The sequence below is a fragment of the Bos javanicus genome, chromosome 6 (assembly GCF_032452875.1).
Source record: "Bos javanicus breed banteng chromosome 6, ARS-OSU_banteng_1.0, whole genome shotgun sequence".
NCBI lineage: Eukaryota > Metazoa > Chordata > Mammalia > Artiodactyla > Bovidae > Bos > Bos javanicus.
This window is the reverse complement of record NC_083873.1, coordinates 45,096,039-45,114,519: the sequence shown is the minus strand read 5'-3', so window position 1 is coordinate 45,114,519 and position 18,481 is coordinate 45,096,039. Positions and strand designations below refer to the sequence as shown.

The 18,481-nt window shown below is 40.5% G+C and overlaps 1 protein-coding gene across 3 annotated transcripts in view; it reads right to left on the bottom strand.

The window, feature by feature from the left end:
• PI4K2B (phosphatidylinositol 4-kinase type 2 beta) overlaps positions 1 to 18,481 on the bottom strand; it is a 103,002-nt gene that overhangs the window by 29,240 nt on the left and 55,281 nt on the right. Inside the window, exon 1 of one of the 3 annotated variants that reach the window (XM_061419826.1) lies at positions 6,449 to 6,931. The exons of 1 other annotated variant lie outside the window; for it this stretch is intronic. In XM_061419826.1, coding sequence (XP_061275810.1) covers positions 6,449 to 6,758 — 310 coding nt within the window. In that variant the 5' untranslated portion in view covers positions 6,759 to 6,931. Of the gene's footprint in view, positions 1 to 899; positions 1,321 to 6,448; positions 6,932 to 18,481 lie in introns of those variants that run through there. One more of the 3 variants, XM_061419827.1, reaches the window with a different exon arrangement.

Sequence of the window (18,481 nt, the reverse complement as noted above, 5' to 3'; positions counted from 1 at the left end):
AGTTCTAATGAGGTGGATGAAACTGGAGCCTATTATACAGAGTAAAGTAAGCCAGTAAGAAAAACATCAATACAGTATACTAATGCATATATATGGAATTTAGAAAGATGGTAACAATAACCCTGTATGCGAGACACAAAAGAGACACAGATGTATAGAAGAGTCTTTTGGACTCTGTGGGAGAGGGAGAGGGTGGGATGATTTGGGAGAATGGCATTGAAACATGTAAATTATCATATGTGAAATAAATCACCAGTCCAGATTTGATGCATGATACAGGATGCTCGGGGCTAGTGCACTGGGATGACCCAGAGGGATGGTATGGGGAGGGAAGTGGGAAGGGGGTTCAGGATGGGGAACACATGTAGACCCATGGTAGATTCATGTCAATGTATGGCAAAACGAATACAATATTGTACTTAGCCTCCAATTAAAATAAATAAATTTATATTAAAAAAAAAGAATGAAGGGAGAAACTTTGTCTTTCTCATTCACTGTGTGTCCTAGCACTTGGAAGAAGGATCAGCATTTAGTGGGTTCTTAATAAACACTTAAATGAATAAAGTATTACTTATATGGCAGAATATGCCAATAATTACTACATTAATCAAATGATACTTCTTCTAGGTCAAGGCTTTTAACAAGAAAGAAGTCGGAAAGTTATTTATCTCAATTTTGCTCCCAGTACTGGTATATTTTCTATAATACACCTCCAGCAGGTGGTCTCTGGGCCAATGTTTAAACACTTCCAAAAAGAGATACTCATTTTTTTGTTGTTGATACTTTTTGTGTTTTTTTTTTTTTAAATATAAAACTTTTCTTTTTCAGAAACAGGTCTCCTTGTAGCTTCACCCAAGGTACTAGACTTGCCACCTGGAGCAAAACAAAAGTCTACTTACTCCTCTCTTCCCAGGGAGAGGCCTTCACATAGCTGCAGACCATTTCATGCTCCCCTAAGATTCCTCTATTCTCTGCCTCCTTCCACATGGAAGTGTTCTCAGGTTTTTCAGCATCTGAGTTGCCCTCCAACTTCATGCTTCAGTTTTCCAATGTGCCTTTTAAAAATATGGTCTCCAGAATCGAGCAACCCATTGCGGAGAATAGAGACAGCTCTCAGTCTTGACACTATACCAAAATAAGAAGTACTCTAGTATTACAATCGTTGTTTAGGAGTCCTGTCATACTAATTCACGTTGAACTGGCTAAACTCTTGGGCCACTTTTGGTCTCTCCCATCCTATACTAAAGCAGTTCTTTTGGAAACTATGTGCAGACTTTGACATTACCATTACGTGTTTCAGGTTGCTTTATGGGTTAAGCTTTATGAGTTCATCATAAGAACCTGCCTTTGTGACTCTCATGGAGCCCAGGATCATACTCCGGACACTTAATAATTCAGCTTCAATCCAAACCTGAACCATTCCTATACAGTCAGCCAGCAGGTTTTCAATCCCTTTCTCTTTAGCTTGTCCCTTCCCTGAGCAATTCTTTTGGATAAACGAAACTATCTCCCTACATGAAAACTGGCGTTATTTGAAGATGGTCTGGATATACCATCACAGTCCAGAAAGGCACTTGGAAGACAACTGGTCCTGTCTAATTACTACCGGAAAAGAAAAAAAAGGAACACGATTACATAACAACTTTTCTAAAAATCAAAATAATTATTTTTCAGTAGATTTTTCTGTTTCATAATTCACAATTACATCCTACAACTTTCAGTTACTTAAATGTATATTTAGCCATGAGTTTAACTTGGAGAATACACTCTTAAGTTATACCACTTCAAGATATATGTGCTATGGATATTTGGTTTGAAGGTTTGCTGTCATTGTTTGGTTTGATTGTTAATAGCTGAGGGGCTTAAATAGCTATATTTTCTTTAAATTTTGTTCAGTTAATATTACTTTTACTCCTTCTAAGGAATAAACTGTGAAACTTTGATTTGTCTCTGTACTAGAAAATATTCAGATTTTCTGAGGAGACTGTCAGTGCTACCTCTGTATACTCCCGTTGGGACTCACAAGCTCCAGTCCTATTCAAATTCCTCACTTTTCACAAGGCGTCCAGCCCACCCTCTGAACTTTCACACATGCTGTTTTGATGTACATGCCAAGTTTCTTTCCTATGGCTAATTTTTATCCATCCTTCAGCTCCATCTGACTACTTGTAATGCTGTAACAAAATGATCTTGGTCCCAGGAGGGCAGAAATCTTTGTTCTGTTCTGTGATATACACCAAGTGCTTAAACCTGTGCCTGACACACGGCAGACCTTCAATAATGTGAGAAGTATTTATCAACAAACCCTTAACCACACTTAAGGGCTACAAGTGATCCTTTGGTAAGTAGAAATGAAAATGGATTAAGAGAACCCATTGCATAACCTGTTAACAATTACTTTTATATAGGTATGCATAGCAACTTATCAAGTTCTCATTTTAAATAAGTAAATCAAGATGAACTCTTCCTCACCTAAGGGCTGGGAATATATCTTACCCACTGGCCAGAATATCTTCTAAAATGTAAAGTAGCTGGTTCACAAGTTTGATGATCCAAACTAAACTGGAAACCTCGGGGGTGCCAGTGTTATTCAAGTCTCAAACTGGACGCTATTTCCTCTGCGAAGTCTTCCCTGGCCCCTATACCCAGGGCAGGGCTCCAAGGAACTGTCAGCTTTCCCCATGAAGCACATATATCCTGTTAGAACTGTCCGTTTTAATTGACTGTTTCCTCCATTAAGTTATAAGGTTCCACGAGGACAGGGCTGGTGACTGGACATCCATTTGGTATCTGGTCACCACTGTTTCCCTAAGGGCTGGATTTCCACTGGCGCCCGAAGGCACTGAAACATTTGCTGACTGAATGCTGGATCTCTGCAACAAGTGCATTCTAATTAGTGGTTTGAGGAAAACTCTCCAACACACTGATGCTCACTACTTTTCAAAAGCTCAGTTTTGGAAGATTGTCAAGACCCCTGAGATTATCTATTCTTCTAATACCTTCCTCTAAATTAAGCCAGACTATCAGCATCTGGAATCTAGATCCAGCAATACCGATAACATCACCCACTAGAATTACTTCCACTGAAATGAACTTCAGGGAAGTTGTATGAGACACTCTTATGAAAGTCATCACTTTTATTACCAAGGTATTACTCAGCATATAGTCTCTTCTCCAAGAGAATACCTAACAGTTTATCCTTTGCCAGTTTTGTCTTGTTTCAAATAACTAGTCTGTTTTAACTTTATGGGCACAGTGATTGTGTTTCTCTCAGGCTGCCAGGTCAGTAATCTTAAAAATCAAATTCATGCACTGCCTGCATCAAGTGATGTTAATTTTGTGTAGTCTTGTTCTGGCCTCCATCTTATTTCATTACTCTTACTTCCCATTCTCATAATTTTCCCTACTTTTAAATGACTTTATTATGTTCATACATTTATAAGCCACCATGAATCATTAAATGGCTTATAAACACACACTTTCTTTTACTTTGGTAGCTTGTAAATTCTAACACCATTCTCTAATCACTAGGCTCTCCAACAAAAACTGCTAAGTGCTTCTGGTTTATATCAACTGGAACCTTCGATTCACCTCTGTGCTTCTTTAAAATGAGAATTTTTAAAAAGTGCTAATATCATAGGGTTGGTTATAAATGATATGAAACACATGCACTTGCCCTGCACGTATTGTTTTGTGGGTATTAACTATTATTATCTTTACTACTCTTTAACTCATTGATTAAAATGACAACTAGCAAAGGAATACCACTAATTCTTCTACTTTGACACTGCTCCAACAACCCGATGTTTACGCTGGTTCTAGACTTTGCCACACGCCTTGTTCAAGTAAAGATAACAGAGCTAGGCCAGTCTTCCACTGGTTAAAGTACATAAAGCTCCTATTTACATACACAGAATAGTTAAGCTTGATAAATGATGCTAATATCAATCTAAAGACAAGAATATCTTGGAACTAGAGAGGTGGCTTCATGGAAATTGGATGGTAAAGAACAAAGGAAATGAATGAATTCAAAAAATAATGACTTATCAGTTAAATTAATCAAACTTTTTAGGAGAATGGTTTGAAATTTTAAAAATAGCTTTTGTAGTTCAAAACTATTTTAAAATCCATTAAAAATAAGACCTTGGTAATAAGTAAATAAAGGTAACAATTATTTTATAACAGTTGGGGATCTACAGCAAAGAACTAGGTTCAGTCTGGCTTTTCCACTTTCTGGACCTTGACTTTGGGTTACAGCTGAAGTTCTATCAACTACTAGTCATCGAAGTTTTCATTCATTTCCCATCATAAGTCATACCCAGGATGACTTAACCCAGCTAACTTGCTGTGCTATTCTAAGAATTAATGAAATATTAAAAAAAAAGTGATAGCTGCTCAGTCGTGTCCAACTCTTTGCAACCCCATGGACTGTAGTCCCCAAGCTCCTCTGTCCATGGAATTCTCCAGGCAAGAATACTGGAGTGGGTAGCCATTCCCTTTTCCAGGGGATATTCCTGACCCAGGGATCGAAACCAGGTCTCCTGCATTGCAGGCAGATTCTTCACCATCTGAGCCACCAGGGAAGCCTTGAAGATCTCAGAAAAACATCAATTGAGATATAAATGTTATTGCCATTTAAAAAGGTTAAAATTCTCTTTCCATTTGTATTCCAATATTATACTCTATCCTCGCTTTTACTTTTTCTAGCTTTAATATCAGGAGAAGGCAATGGCACCCCATTCTTGCCTGGAAAATTCCATGGACAGAGGAGCCTGGTAGGCTGCTGTCCATGAGGTCGCTAAGAGTCGGACATGACTGAGCGACTTCACTTTTACTTTTCACTTTCATGCCTTGGAGAAGGAAATGGCAACCCACTCCAGTGTTCTTGCTTGGAGAATCCCAGGGACAGGGGAGCCTGATAGGCTGCTGCCTATGGGGTCATACAGAGTCGGACATGACTGAAGCGACTTAACAGCAGCAGCAGCTTTAATATCACTTGTTTGCAAAACCTTACCTTCATAGAATAAACACATTTTCAAGGTTTTAGTATCTTTTAAAATCTAGCTACACAGTAACTTGGGGTAGAAAATGGCAAGTTTGCCACACAAATCTCAGTGACTTCACAGACAGGTTTCTAGGTAATATATAGCATTATGATCAATGTAGCTGGGTGAATGTGGATCCATTTGTGATCTGGTTCCAAATCCATGTTTGATTGTTCTGTTAAATGTTGTACTGTCGATGCATCCAAAAGTTAACATTATAATGGTAGCTAGCTGACCTGTAAGTCAGACCAGTCTGTTAAAGCTTTCTTCATTAAAGTCTGCTTCCCTCGGGCCTCTTTGATTCATTTACTCTACCATTTGACCATAATTACAACTAGAGTAACCTACTCTATCAAGTGCAGAAGCCCCATTAATGTACCAGTAGCAGAATATGTAAAATCTACCTACTCCACAAAAACTTCAGCAACATAATGCAAACTACATTTTCTGTGTCTTTTCTTTAAGCTGTCATGTGCAGAGCAATATTCCAGGCAGAATGCAAACATTACCTCATTTAAACCATCCTTACCACCACCGATCAAGTGTTATCAGGCTCATTTTACAAAACAAGCCTGTCCCAGCGCTACCTAGGACGCTTACAAGTCTATTCTATTTTTTAAATTAGTCTAATTCAACCCATCTATGCCAAAAAGTTCCATTTACCAACAAATACCCATGCCTGCAGCTTCGTGCCTAAATTTTACTACCTTTCAACATTTCAATTACCCTCTCTTTCATCTGAGGCTGTCAGTCTGCTTAATAGTGAAACGGTTTTTCCTTTTTCTGTATAAAAATAAGAAAGTCTCGAGAAAGAAAACTTTGCAAGAGAGAAAGCAGGTACAGAAGTTCAACTGCTTCTGCCCCCTCTGGCTAATGTCACAATAACAATATTTTAAAAGTTTTTGAAACGTGTCCCAGTGGCAACCGGATATTCTTGCTATCTCTTGACTGTCATCCACCTTGCAAATTCATGAACTTTCTTGGTAGTTCAGGGTTCTTAAGCCAAAACTTTAAAGCCAAACTTGAGCAAACAACTTAGGTCATTTTACAGTGTTAAGACTTCCTGATTCCAAAAGTTTAGGATTAGTCTTAGGGGCGGCCCCAAGGATCGGAGTTTAATGACCACCTCGGGTGTCAGGAGAAGCAGCCTATATAGCCCCTGGAGAAGGTGCGAGTAAACGGGGGACCGGGGATGGGGGAGAAAAAGGCGAGGTGACACAGCTGAACCCTCGGCCGGTGCTCAGGACGAGATCCCTGGAGAACAGTTTTTCCTACTAGGCAAGGGCTAGCGGGCGACCGAGAAAGAAGCCGGGGGCAGGGACCCGAGGAGGGGCTTGAATGCTGAGCGCGGCGGAGAGGGGCACTTTGGCAGGGCGCGGGAGTAGGGAAGAGCCGGGTCGCACCTGAACCCACGGGGCGGTTCCGGTCCAGATTGGTGGGCGAGCTCCGCTGGCGCCCCAAGCCAGGGGAGGAGGAGAAAGACGCATCCCGGGGCAGAAGCGGCAGTTCCCGGTCGCTGGCCTGGCTAGGGGAGGCCGCACCTTCCTCCCCGGCAGCAGTCTCCAGCCTCACAGCGCCCCCCGGAGCGACCTTCCGCCGCTGGGCCCAGGCGATCCGCGGCAGCAGCGGCTCCCGCTCCTCGTCCTCTTCGTCCTCCTCCAGGCTCCCGCTGCCGGCGGACTCTGGCCTCCCGGGCTCGGAGGCCTCCGCCATGGCTTCCCTCTGTGCCTTCCGCGCTGAGACCGACTCAGAGAGGCGAGGCGTTCGGGTCTGGTCTGGGCATCGCGGGGCACCGGAGCCTCTGGGTCAGACCGAAGAAACCTAGCCAGTGCACTGTCCAGCTCTGTGCCCGCCAGGCAGTTGCCCCGCCCGCCGAGCCCCACCTCGCGCCTCCCCCGCGCCTGCGCGGAAGTGCGGGGGCTTTATGCGGGGCCCGGCCGCCACCTGTCTCCCTAAACTGGGGAAGACGCCCGGCGGGGCTAAAGTTACTGCTTGTGGAGCGCGGGGGTGGATGTTAATCTACCTTTGCAGAGGTGCCCCTCTCTAACCCAAATCGGCATCTCCCTCCCCTGCAGAATTCTCTCATGTTTCCCACAATGTATACCTGTGTATTTCTTTGTATGACTAACATGTTTCCCCCACTAGAAGTCCCGGAGAGCCAGGGCCTCGTCATTTTTTCCAAACATTCCTGATATTGTAGTTTGCATTTTTCTCTTTTTAAACACTGGTTAATCTAGCTAGAAGTTTATATAAATTTTTAGTTTTTTTCAAAAAGCCATCTATGGGTCCATTGATTATCTGTTCTCTAGTTCATTGACTTTTTAATAATTTTCTTCCTTTTTCTTTTTTTAATATATGTACCTTGTTTGGGTTTTGTTCGGTTTCTTAATTTGTAAGTTTACCAGATTTGTAAGTCTACCAAATTTGGGGAAATCTCAGCCATTATTTTTTCAAAAAATTTTCTACTCCACTCTCTTCCCTTTCTGTGATTCTTATTACAGGTACTTTAAGCTCTTCAGTATCGTCTTAAAGATTAGTATAGCTCTGTCCATTTTCTCCAATAGTTTTTATCTCTGTTTTTCAGCTGGAATAATTTCTCTTAATCTGTTTTTAAGTTTGCCAATCCTTCAGCCATTTCTAATTAGCTGCTGGACCCACCCAGTGAATTTTTTATTTCAAAATTTTTACTTTTCAGTTCTAGAATTTCCATTCCTCCCTTCTCTTTTTAGAGTTTCTGTATCTCTGCTGAGTTTTTCTGCTAACTCATTATTATGACCATATACTTTTTCATGTCCTTGTACAGTGTATCAGTTCAGTTCAGTTGCTCAGTCGTCTCTGACTCTTTGCAATCCCATGGCTGAAGCACACCAGGCTTCCCTGTCCATCACCAACTCCTGGAGCTTGTTCAAACTCATGTCCATTGAGTCGGTGATGCCATCCAACCATCTTTCCCTCTGTTGTCCCCTTCTTCTCCCACCTAATGTATAATAACTGTTTAAAACTCTTTGCTAGCCATCATGGAGAACGATATAGAGATTCCTTAAGAAACTAAAAATAGAGTTTCAGTATGATCTAGCAATCCCACTCTTGGGCATGTATCCACAGAGGGCATGTATCCACAGAACACTCTAATTCAAAAAGATACATGGACCCCAAAGTTCATGGCAGCACTATTTACAATAGCCAAAACATGAAAGCAACCTAAATGTCCACTGACAGATGAAATGGTTAAAGAAGACACACACACACACACACACACACACACAGATATACACACACACACAGAGTGGAGTATTATTCAGCCATAAAAAAGAATGAAATAATGCCATTTACAGCACCACAGATGGACCTAGAATTTATCATCCTAGGTGGAGTAAGTCAGACAGAGAAAGAGAACTATCATATGATATCATTTATATGTGGAATCAAAAAAATAATACAAATAACTTATTTATTAAATAGAAATAGATGACAGAGGATGAGATGGCTGGATGGCATCACTGACTCAATGGACATGAGTCTGAGTGAACTCTGGGAGTTGGTGATGGACAGGGAGGCCTGGCGTACTGCGATTCATGGGGTCGCAAAGAGTCGGACACAACTGAGCAACTGAACTGAACTGAATAAAACCAGATGTGAGAGTTGGACTGTGAAGAAAGCTGAGCACCAAAGAATTGATGCTTTTGAACTGTAGTGTTGGAGAAGACTCTTGAGAGTCCCTTGGACTGCAAGGAGATCCAACCAGTCCATTCTAATGGAGATTGGTCCTGGGTGTTCTTTGGAAGGAATGATGCTAAAGCTGAAACTCTAGTACTTTGGCCACCTCATGGGAAGAGTTGACTCATTGGAAAAGACTCTGATGCTGGGAGGGATTGGGGGCAGGAGGAGAAGGGGACGACAGAGGATGAGATGGTTGGATGGCATCACCGACTCGATGGACGTGAGTTTGAGTGAACTCCGGGAGTTGGTGATGGACAGGGAGGCCTGGCGTGCTGCAATTCATGGGGTCACAAAGAGTCGGACACGACTGAGTGACTGAACCGAACTGAACAGAAATAGAAAACAAGCTTATGGTTGCCAAAGGGAAAATGTGAGGGAGGGATAAATTGGGAGTTTAACATATACAACTACTAAATAGAAAATAAGTAATAAGGACTTACTGTATAAGACAGGGAGTTACATTCAATATCTTATAAGAATCTATAATGGAAAATAATCTGAAAAGGATATATATATATATATTTATGTATGTAATCACTTTGCTGTGAACCTAAATAACACAACTTTGTAAATCAACTATAATTTTTAAAAAGTCTTTGCTAATTCTTACATCTGAGTCATCTTGGAGTCAGTTTCTATTGATTACCTTCTCTCTAAACTATGAGTCAAACTTTCCTGTTTCTTATATATTTGCTAATTTTTTTATTGTGTACTAGATATTATAGATGTATATATATGCATATTGTAGAGCCTCTAGATGCTGCTATCCTTCCTCTGATAAATGTTGATGTATTCTAGTAGGCAGTTAATTTTTTACCCTATGTACATAGAGTTTAGGAGTCAACCAAGGATTTTGGCTGAGTATATGTGTCAGCTTTGGAGTTCTTTTCCTCTACTACTCTTTCCTTTTCAGGAATTTCATCTTCAATTTCCAGTTGCTCTGGAAGCCCCAGGCTCCATTCTCTAATTCCTTAAGCCATTAATATTGTAGTTTTCTGAGTTCAGCTGCTTTTCACAATGCAGACTGAGCAATGCCCTCAGATAAAAAAGATGTATGAGCATAAAATCACACTCATTATATTTCAATTCTTTGAACAGTAGCCATCCCTTAAAATTCCACCTGCCTGCTTTGGGTTACTTTTCAGCATCTTCAAATAATTGCTTTTATATTTTATCCAAAGTTTATGACTTTATCTATAAAAGGCTTACTCTGATATAACTTCCTATGGCATATTTTTACAGAAATGTATCTTTTAGTGAGGTGAATGGTGCTGGTGCTATTTATTTTTTTTGGTCTGTAGTTCACGTTAGTGGGCTTTCCTGGTGGCTCGGATGGTAAAGAATCTGCCTACAATTCAGGAGACCCACGTTCAATCCCCGGGTTGCAAAGATCCTCTAGAGGAGGAAATGGCAACACACTCCAGTATTCTTGCCACCGAGATAATCCCATGGACAAAGGAGCCTGGCAGGCTATAGTCCACGGGGTCACAAAGAGTCAGACACAACTGAAGTGACTGAACTCACATGCACACGTTAGTAGAGGAATACTAGTTACTGCTAGATAAGACAGGATTCAGCATCAATTCTATTTGTAGATATGAACACTGAGAAAATATGTTCAAATAAATAGATGATTATGGTGAATGCTTTGAAATAGCAATGTCACTCAAATTTTTGATCTTTCAAGATATATGCTAAAAGTCATATAGCGCTCTATCATCAAAAATAATTTTTTATTATCTATCATCAGGCAATTCATTTAGGTCCTCTTTTGTTTGAGTTATTCACTTTCTTTCACGCAAAGAGTTGGACACGACTGAGCGACTGAACTGAACTGAATTCACTCTTTTGGTTATTCAATTTCTGGCAAGTATACCAAAAAGGCTTTTAAAAGACTTATCAGTTATTAGTAATTGTTCTGTAACCCTTTCAAGACGCTATTTTTTTAACTGAGTTGAGAAAATAAAAATATTAACATATCTATAAATTTTGGCAATAAAATATTACTTGTTAAAATGCTTTTATCTTATCATGAGTTTTAAGTATATTTTTGCCAAAACTTTAGGACTACAGATTTGGTTCATTCAATGTATGTTAAAAAAAAAAAGTCTAACTTAAAAGTTAATTGGTAAAGCCAATATCCACTATCAAATCAGTCACCCAGAGCAAGTATTTTTTCAATTCATGATAGCTCAGTTGGTAAAGAATCTGCCTGCAATGCAGGATACCCTGGTTCGATTCCTGGTTGGGGAAGATCCACTAGAGAAGGGACAGGCTACCCACTCCAGTATTCTTGGTCTTCCCTTGTGGCTCAGCTGGTAAAGCATCTGCCTGCAATGCGGGAGCCCTGGGTTTGATCCCTGGGTTGGGAAGATCCCCTGGGAAGGGAAAGGCTACCCACTCTAGTATTCTGCTCTGGAGAATTCCATGGACTGTATAGTCCTTGGGGTTGAAGAGAGTCAGACACGACTGAGTGACTTTCACAACAACAACAAATATGGTAGACCCTGGAGGAGGGCATGGCAACCCACTCCAGTATTCTTGCAGGAGAATCCCATGAACAGAGGACCCTGGCAGGCTACAGCCCATAGGATTGCAAAGAGTCAAACATGACTGAAGCAACTTAGCACAAGCACACAAACATGGTAAAGTATATCCCTGTTTTATCAGCATCTCAGTTTTAAAATTCTGAGGCTCTGCTGCCTCTAGTATTTCTCACAGATATTTCTTAACTTTGTTCCCACAAAACATTTCCTTAGGAGTCCATTCTTTGATAGTAGTTACGGTTTAGAAGATGCAAGATCTTTATTTATTTTTAAATTTTAATTGGAGGCTAATTACTTTACAATACTGTGGTGGTTTTTGCCATGCATTCACATGAATCAGCCATGGGTGTACATATGTTCCCCATCCTGACCCTCCCTCCCACTTCCCTCCCCAAGCCATCCCTCAGGGTCACCCCAGTGTACCAGCCCTGAGCATCCTGTCTCATGCATTGAATCTGGACTGGCGATCTATTTCACATATGATATTGACATATGATAATATACATGTTTCAATGCTATTCTCTCAAATCATCCCACCCTTGCTTTCTCCCACAGAATCCAAAAGTCTGTTCTTTATATCTGTGTCTCTTTTGCTATCTCACATAGAGGGTCATCATTACCATCTTTCTAAATTCCATATATATGCGTTAATATACTGTATTGGTGTTTTGAAGATGAAAGATCTTTAAATGAAACTTGGCATCATTCTTGCAATCTAACTGTACAATACCCATGTATTCAGAACATCCTAACACAGGACTAAATGTACCATGTCCAATGTCACCATCACCTTTAATGCTCCCTTAATAAGAGAAGACATGAAGCACAGTTGCTACTTCATGGGGCATTCATTAATCAAGGCTTTACCAACATCTGTATTTCAAAATCCAATCTTTGTTGTGAGCCTCAGGTTTTTTATACCCCAGCACAAGGAGCCACTGAAAGATTCCGGATACATTTTTCCAGCACCAACTGGAATTCAGTTTACCACTAACCACACAGAGTTAGCACAGATCTTATAAGTTAAAGGGTCAGTCCTCCATGAGACCATCCTTACTTCAGATGTCAGCTACCCTTCAGGGGTCCTCAGGCCACCTCCAGTTATAACCAACTGGCTGTATATTTGGGGGGCCCATCACCTCCTTAGGTTCTGTAATTTGCTAGAACAAGTCACAGAACTCAGCAAAGATCTGAAGGTTTCTGCCTTAATGGAAATTATGATGAAATGGAACTTACAGACAAATAGGCAGTTGCAATACAGTATCCTAAGAGCTTTGTGGAGGAAGTACAGGCTGCTATGAGAGTATATGAGGAAGACCAATCAGGAAAGAGGGCTAAGAAAAAGAATACAGGGGTAGGGAAGAGACTTGGCTGGAGTAAAATCCCACCTGAAATTTCTGATCATGTTTTTCAGCAATCTAGCTGTTGTTTTTTGCTAGTGGTATTGGTTGGGCTCCATCAACAACCCTCCTCTCTCCCAGGTGCCCCAAATGATCTTTATTTTCACCCCTAAGTAGAAAACTATCCTTACTAAGCAAACACAGACTGAAGAAAGTTTCTATTCCTCCATTCCCTTAACAAATAAATTGTATCACGTGCTATTCTAGTGCTGGGGAAAGAAAAGAGAACACACCTCTGCTCTCATGAGGCTTCCATTCTCATGAGGGAGACAAATAATAAAAAGTAGCCAATAGAAAGTTACAATGTGAAATGATGACAAATGTTATGAAAAAGAATAATGCAGGCTGAAGAGTACAGAACGACAGTAGTATAAACAAGTGGTGCTACTGCATAAAAGGTGGTTGTAATGGTTTGGTTGGTGATTTTCCCCAAAGGATATTTCCATGTCAAATCCCTGGAACCTGTAAATATTATTTGGAAAAAAAGTTTTTGAAGATGTAACTAAGTTAAGGACTGGGGGATTGTATCATCCCAGATGACACTAAATCTAATGACAAATGTCCTTATAAAAGAAAGGCAGAGGGAAGTTTAAGACAAAAGAGGAAAAGACACACATAGAGGCAAATGTGAAGATGAGACACAGATGTGGCCACAAGCCAAAGAATCCAAGAAATGCCAACAGTAACAAGAAAATAATACAATAGTCAAACACTCAAAGACAGAATGGACAATGATATGATAGCTATTAGGCTATCTGAGATGAGTGCTCCAAATAGTTACTTCTAAATCCTGTCTATATGAAAATTCTGGAGCTTCTTCTGTGTATTTTCTGGCTCTGTTCTAATTTTTGTGTGTTTTTTAATTAAAAAGTTACATTACAATGATTTTAGTGCACCTAGAAGGTTTTTACAGCAATAAGGGAAAAAAAACAGACTACTGGTTCTAGGTGAATGTATTAATTAGACTAGGTTGATTTTAAGGTTATGATTCAATTGACATGCCATGTGTAACCCCAGAAAACAGAACACTACTAGCCTTTGAGTAAATCTGATAATAGCTGCTTGATCATCTATATTGGCTTTGTTCAGCTAGCTGCAGTGGACTTTTACTTCATGGGGAATCTATTATTGCCTTGAAGAAACACAAAGATCCTCTAGATGAGCCCTCCAATCTTTGTATTCGGCTCCACTTCAATATTTATATGTATATGTTGTGATTTGAATACAGACATATGAAAGAAAAACATAATCCCAGTTTTCTGTCATTTCCCAAATTTATCTCATACTAATATTGGATCCTGCTTTAAGCAGAATCTGTTCCCAAAAACTTACATGCAGATAAAATGCTTCTGAAACAAATGCTGCTTTAATGCAGTGATAATGAAAGCTACAGTTTATTGAGAGCCAGATGCTATTCCACGTGCTTTGAGTTAATTAGCATATATACCCTCACAACAACCCATTGTGGCAGGGTTCTTATTATCCCCTTTACACACGGGGAAACTAAGGCATATACAGGTGAAAGTGATTTGTCCCAGGTCACCCAGATGTAAGTGGAAGAGTTAATGGTCTGGCTCCACCCTTTCAGTCATTCCATTCTACAGCCTCTCTTGGCTTAGGAAACCAAAAGTTTCTTTCTAAATCACGGTTCTGATCGTTGTCACTAACTTCTTTTTTTCTTCAGGAGATCTTTTTTTTCTTTTAATGAAGTATAGTTGATTTACAATGTTGTGTTAGTTTCAGATGTATAGCAAAGTGATTCATTTATATTGTTATTGCTGTTTAGTCATTCAGTTGTGTCTGACTCTGTGACCCCCTGGACTGTAGCTCTCCAGGCTCCTGTGTCCATGGGATTTCCCAAGCAAGAATACTGGAGTGGGTTGTCATTTTCTCCTCCAAGGGAACTTCCCGACCCAGGGATCGAACCTGCATCTCCTGCATTGGCAGGCAGATTTTCTACACTAAGCCACCAGGGAAACCCTATTCAGTATACAATACATATATATATATATATATTCTTTTTCAGATTCTTTTTCATTATAGGTTATTATAAGATATTGAATATCATTCCTTGTGCTATACAGTAGGTCCTGTTGATAATCTATTTAAATGTAGTGGTGTGTATATGTTAATCCCAAACTCCTAATTTATCCCTTCTATCCCTTCCCCCTTTGGTAACCATAAGTTTGTTTTCTGTATCTGTGAGTCTGTTTTTTAAATAAGTTCATTTTCATCATTTTTTTAGATGCCATATATAAGTGATATCATATGATATTTGTCCTCTCTGACTTACTTCACTTAAGATAATAAATTCTAGGTCCATTCATGTTGCTGCAAATGGCATTACTTCATTCTTTTTTGTTGCTGAATACTCCATTATATATATATCTCACATCTCCTTTATCCATTCATTTGTTTAAAGACAGTCACTAGCTTCTAATGCCATCCTCATTGCTCACTTAAAAATGAAAACAGAAGCAAACCTAAAAATTTACCATGGCATGTAATTCCTCCCCAACTGGGCTCTAACCCTTCATATCAACCCCAGCTGCAGCCATCCTGAATGATTTCCTATTTCTAGGACCAGTTATTTCATGTCTCTGTGTCTTTAATCTTCAGTTTAGTCGCTCAGTTGTGTCTGACTCTTTGTGACCCCATGGACTGTAGCACACCGGGCTTCCCTGACCCTGTCTTTAATCTTGCTGACAGGGTATCTCTACCATCTTCTCCACGTGGCCATCATCTACCTCACCTCTAAAACCCCACTTCCCTAAATAGGGATCATCATGTCTCTATCCTATATTCTCCCTAAATCCTTGCTCTGACTTCCTCCAGTGGCACCCCTCCCACTAAAGTTTCATCATTTCTCTATTCAAAGGTGCTGTGAAAGTGCAAGTCCCCTGCAGTAAAGGAGGTGATGTTCTCTCTGTATTTCTCTCTCACTTCCTCCAGTTCCTAGGAAAGTGACTAGAACATAATGTGTGCTTGACAAAGGTTTTATAAATTCATGAACAAATGAACAAATCAGTAAAATTATATTTAAAGGAGTCTGTAAATAAATTCTGTAATGAAAGCCATTAATCCTCAACTTTTCTTTGATAATATTGATATTTGCTTCCCAAATATCACCAAGAAAGCCTGTGTTGAGAGGTCCCCAAGAGCATCCCAGGTTTGATGATTCAGTGGGAGGACTCACAGGACTCAGCGTGTGGTCATATTTATATCTATGACTTATTATAGTGAAAAGATACAAAGCAGAATTAGCAAAGGGAAAAGGCACCTGAGATGAAGTTGAGAGGAAACCAGGCACTCACTTCCAAGAGCCATCTCCCAGTGGAGGCACACAGGACACTCTTACCTCCCTAGACTACAAGTTATGACAACAAGTGTGAAATGCTGTCTACCAGCAAAGCTCAGAGACTCAGTGTTGGAGGTTTTTATTGGGGCTGGTCATGCAGGCATCCTCTGCCTAGCATCAATCAAAATTCCAGATCCCTAGAAACAATGCATGTGTTCAGCGTAAACCATAATGTTTGCAAAAACATTTCAGGCACAGTGAGTCACTCTTATCAGGAATGGTGGGAAACCAGGTTGTCAGTGAGAATCCCAGATGTCAGTCAAGGGCCATGCAACAATAACACTTGCCAAATGAGAAGAAGAGCTCTCAAAGGAAAGAATAACACCTCAGCAAGAAAAGAGGAAAAGGGCTGGCTAGCCCCATTCTCCAGAATGAGATGAAGGACAGAAGCCCAGTTCCTCAGAGGCCATCTCAGAAGAGAGTTAAGCAAAGAATTGCCAGATTTTCTTTTTCAAAATCCTGGTTGGGAATGGCAATGGGTTCATGGTGTACAAAACTGTGATAGTGGTTACAAATATAGGTACTTGATGAAAATACACTGGTACTGCCAGTTTGTGCAGTTTAATATAATTTTTACGAAATATTTAAATTTTTTATAACTGTATCAGTTCAGTTCAGTCGCTGAGTCACATCTGACTCTTTGTGACCCAATGAATCGCAGCACACCAGGCCTCCCTGTCCATCACCAACTCCTGGAGTTCACTCAGACTCATGTCCTTCGAGTCAGTGATGCCATCCAGCCATCTCATCCTCTGTCGTCCCCTTCTCCTCCTGCCCCCAATCCCTCCCAGCATCAGAGTCTTTTCCAATGAGTCAACTCCTCGCATGAGGTGGCCAAAGTACTGGAGTTTCAGCTTTAGCATCATTCCTTCCAAAGAAATCCCAGGGCTGATCTCCTTGAGAATGGACTGGTTGGATCTCCTTGCAGTCCAAGGGACTCTCAAGAGTCTTCTCCAACACCACAGTTCAAAAGCATCAATTCTTCGGCGCTCAGCCTTCTTCACAGTCCAACTCTCACATCCATACATGACCACTGGAAAAACCATAGCCTTGACTAGACGAACCTTTGTTGGCAAAGTAATGTCTGTGCTTTTCAATATGCTATCTAGGTTGGTCATAACTTTTCTTCCAAGGAGAAACTGTCTTTTAATTTCATGGCTGCAGTCACCATCTGCAGTGATTTTGGAGCCCAGAAAAATAAAGTCTGACACTGTTTCCACTGTTTCCCCATCTATTTCCCATGAAGTGATGGGACCAGATACCACGATCTTCGTCTTCTGAATGTTGAGCTTTAAGCCAACTTTTTCACTCTCCTCTTTCACTTTCATCAAGAGGCTTTTTAGTTCCTCTTTACTTTCTGCCATAAAGATGGTGTCATCTGCATATGTGAGGTTATTGATATTTCTCCCGGCAATCTTGATTCCAGCGTGTGCTTCTTCCAGCCCAGCGTTTCTCATGATGTACTCTGCATAGAAGTTAAATAAGCAGGGTGACAATATACAGCCTTGACATACTCCTTTTCCTGTTTGGAACCAGTCTGTTGTTCCATGTCCAGTTCTAACTGTTACCTCCTGACCTGCATATAGGTTTCTCAAGAGGCAGGTCAGGTGGTCTGGTAGTCCCATCTCTTGAAGAATTTTCCACAGTTTATTGTGATCCACACAGTCAAAGGCTTTGGCATAGTCAATAAAGCAGAAATAGATGTTTTTCTGGAACTCTCTTGCTTTTTCCATGATCCAGCGGATGTTGGCAATTTGATCTCTGGTTCCTCTGCCTTTTCTAAAACCAGCTGGAACATCAGGAAGTTCACGGTTCACGTATTGCTGAAGCCTGGCTTGGAGAATTTTGAGCATTACTTTACTAGCGTGTGAGATAAGTGCAATTGTGTGGTAGTTTGAGCATTCTTTGGTATTGCCTTTCTTTGGGATTGGAATGAAAACTGACCTTTCCCAGTCCTGTGGCCACTGCTGAGTTTTCCAAATTTGTTGGCACATTGAGTGCAGCACTTTCACAGCATCATCTTTCAGGATTTGAAATTCAACTGGAATTCCATCACCTCCACTAGCTTTGTTCATAGTGATACTTTCTAAGGCCCACTTGACTTCACATTCCAGGATGTCTGGCTCTAGGTGAGTGATCACACCATAGTGATTATCTTGGTCGTGAAGATCTTTTTGGTACAGTTTTTCTGTGTATTCCTGCCACCTCTTCTTAATATCTTCTGCTTCTGTTAGGTCCATACTATTTCTGTCATTTATTGTGCCCATCTTTGCATGAAATATTCCCTTGGTATCTCTAATTTTCTCAAAGGGATCTCTATCCCATATTGTTTTCCTCTATTTCTTTGCATTGATCACTTTCTTTCCTTTTCTCCTTTGCTTTTCGCTTCTCTTCTTTTCACAGCTATTTGTA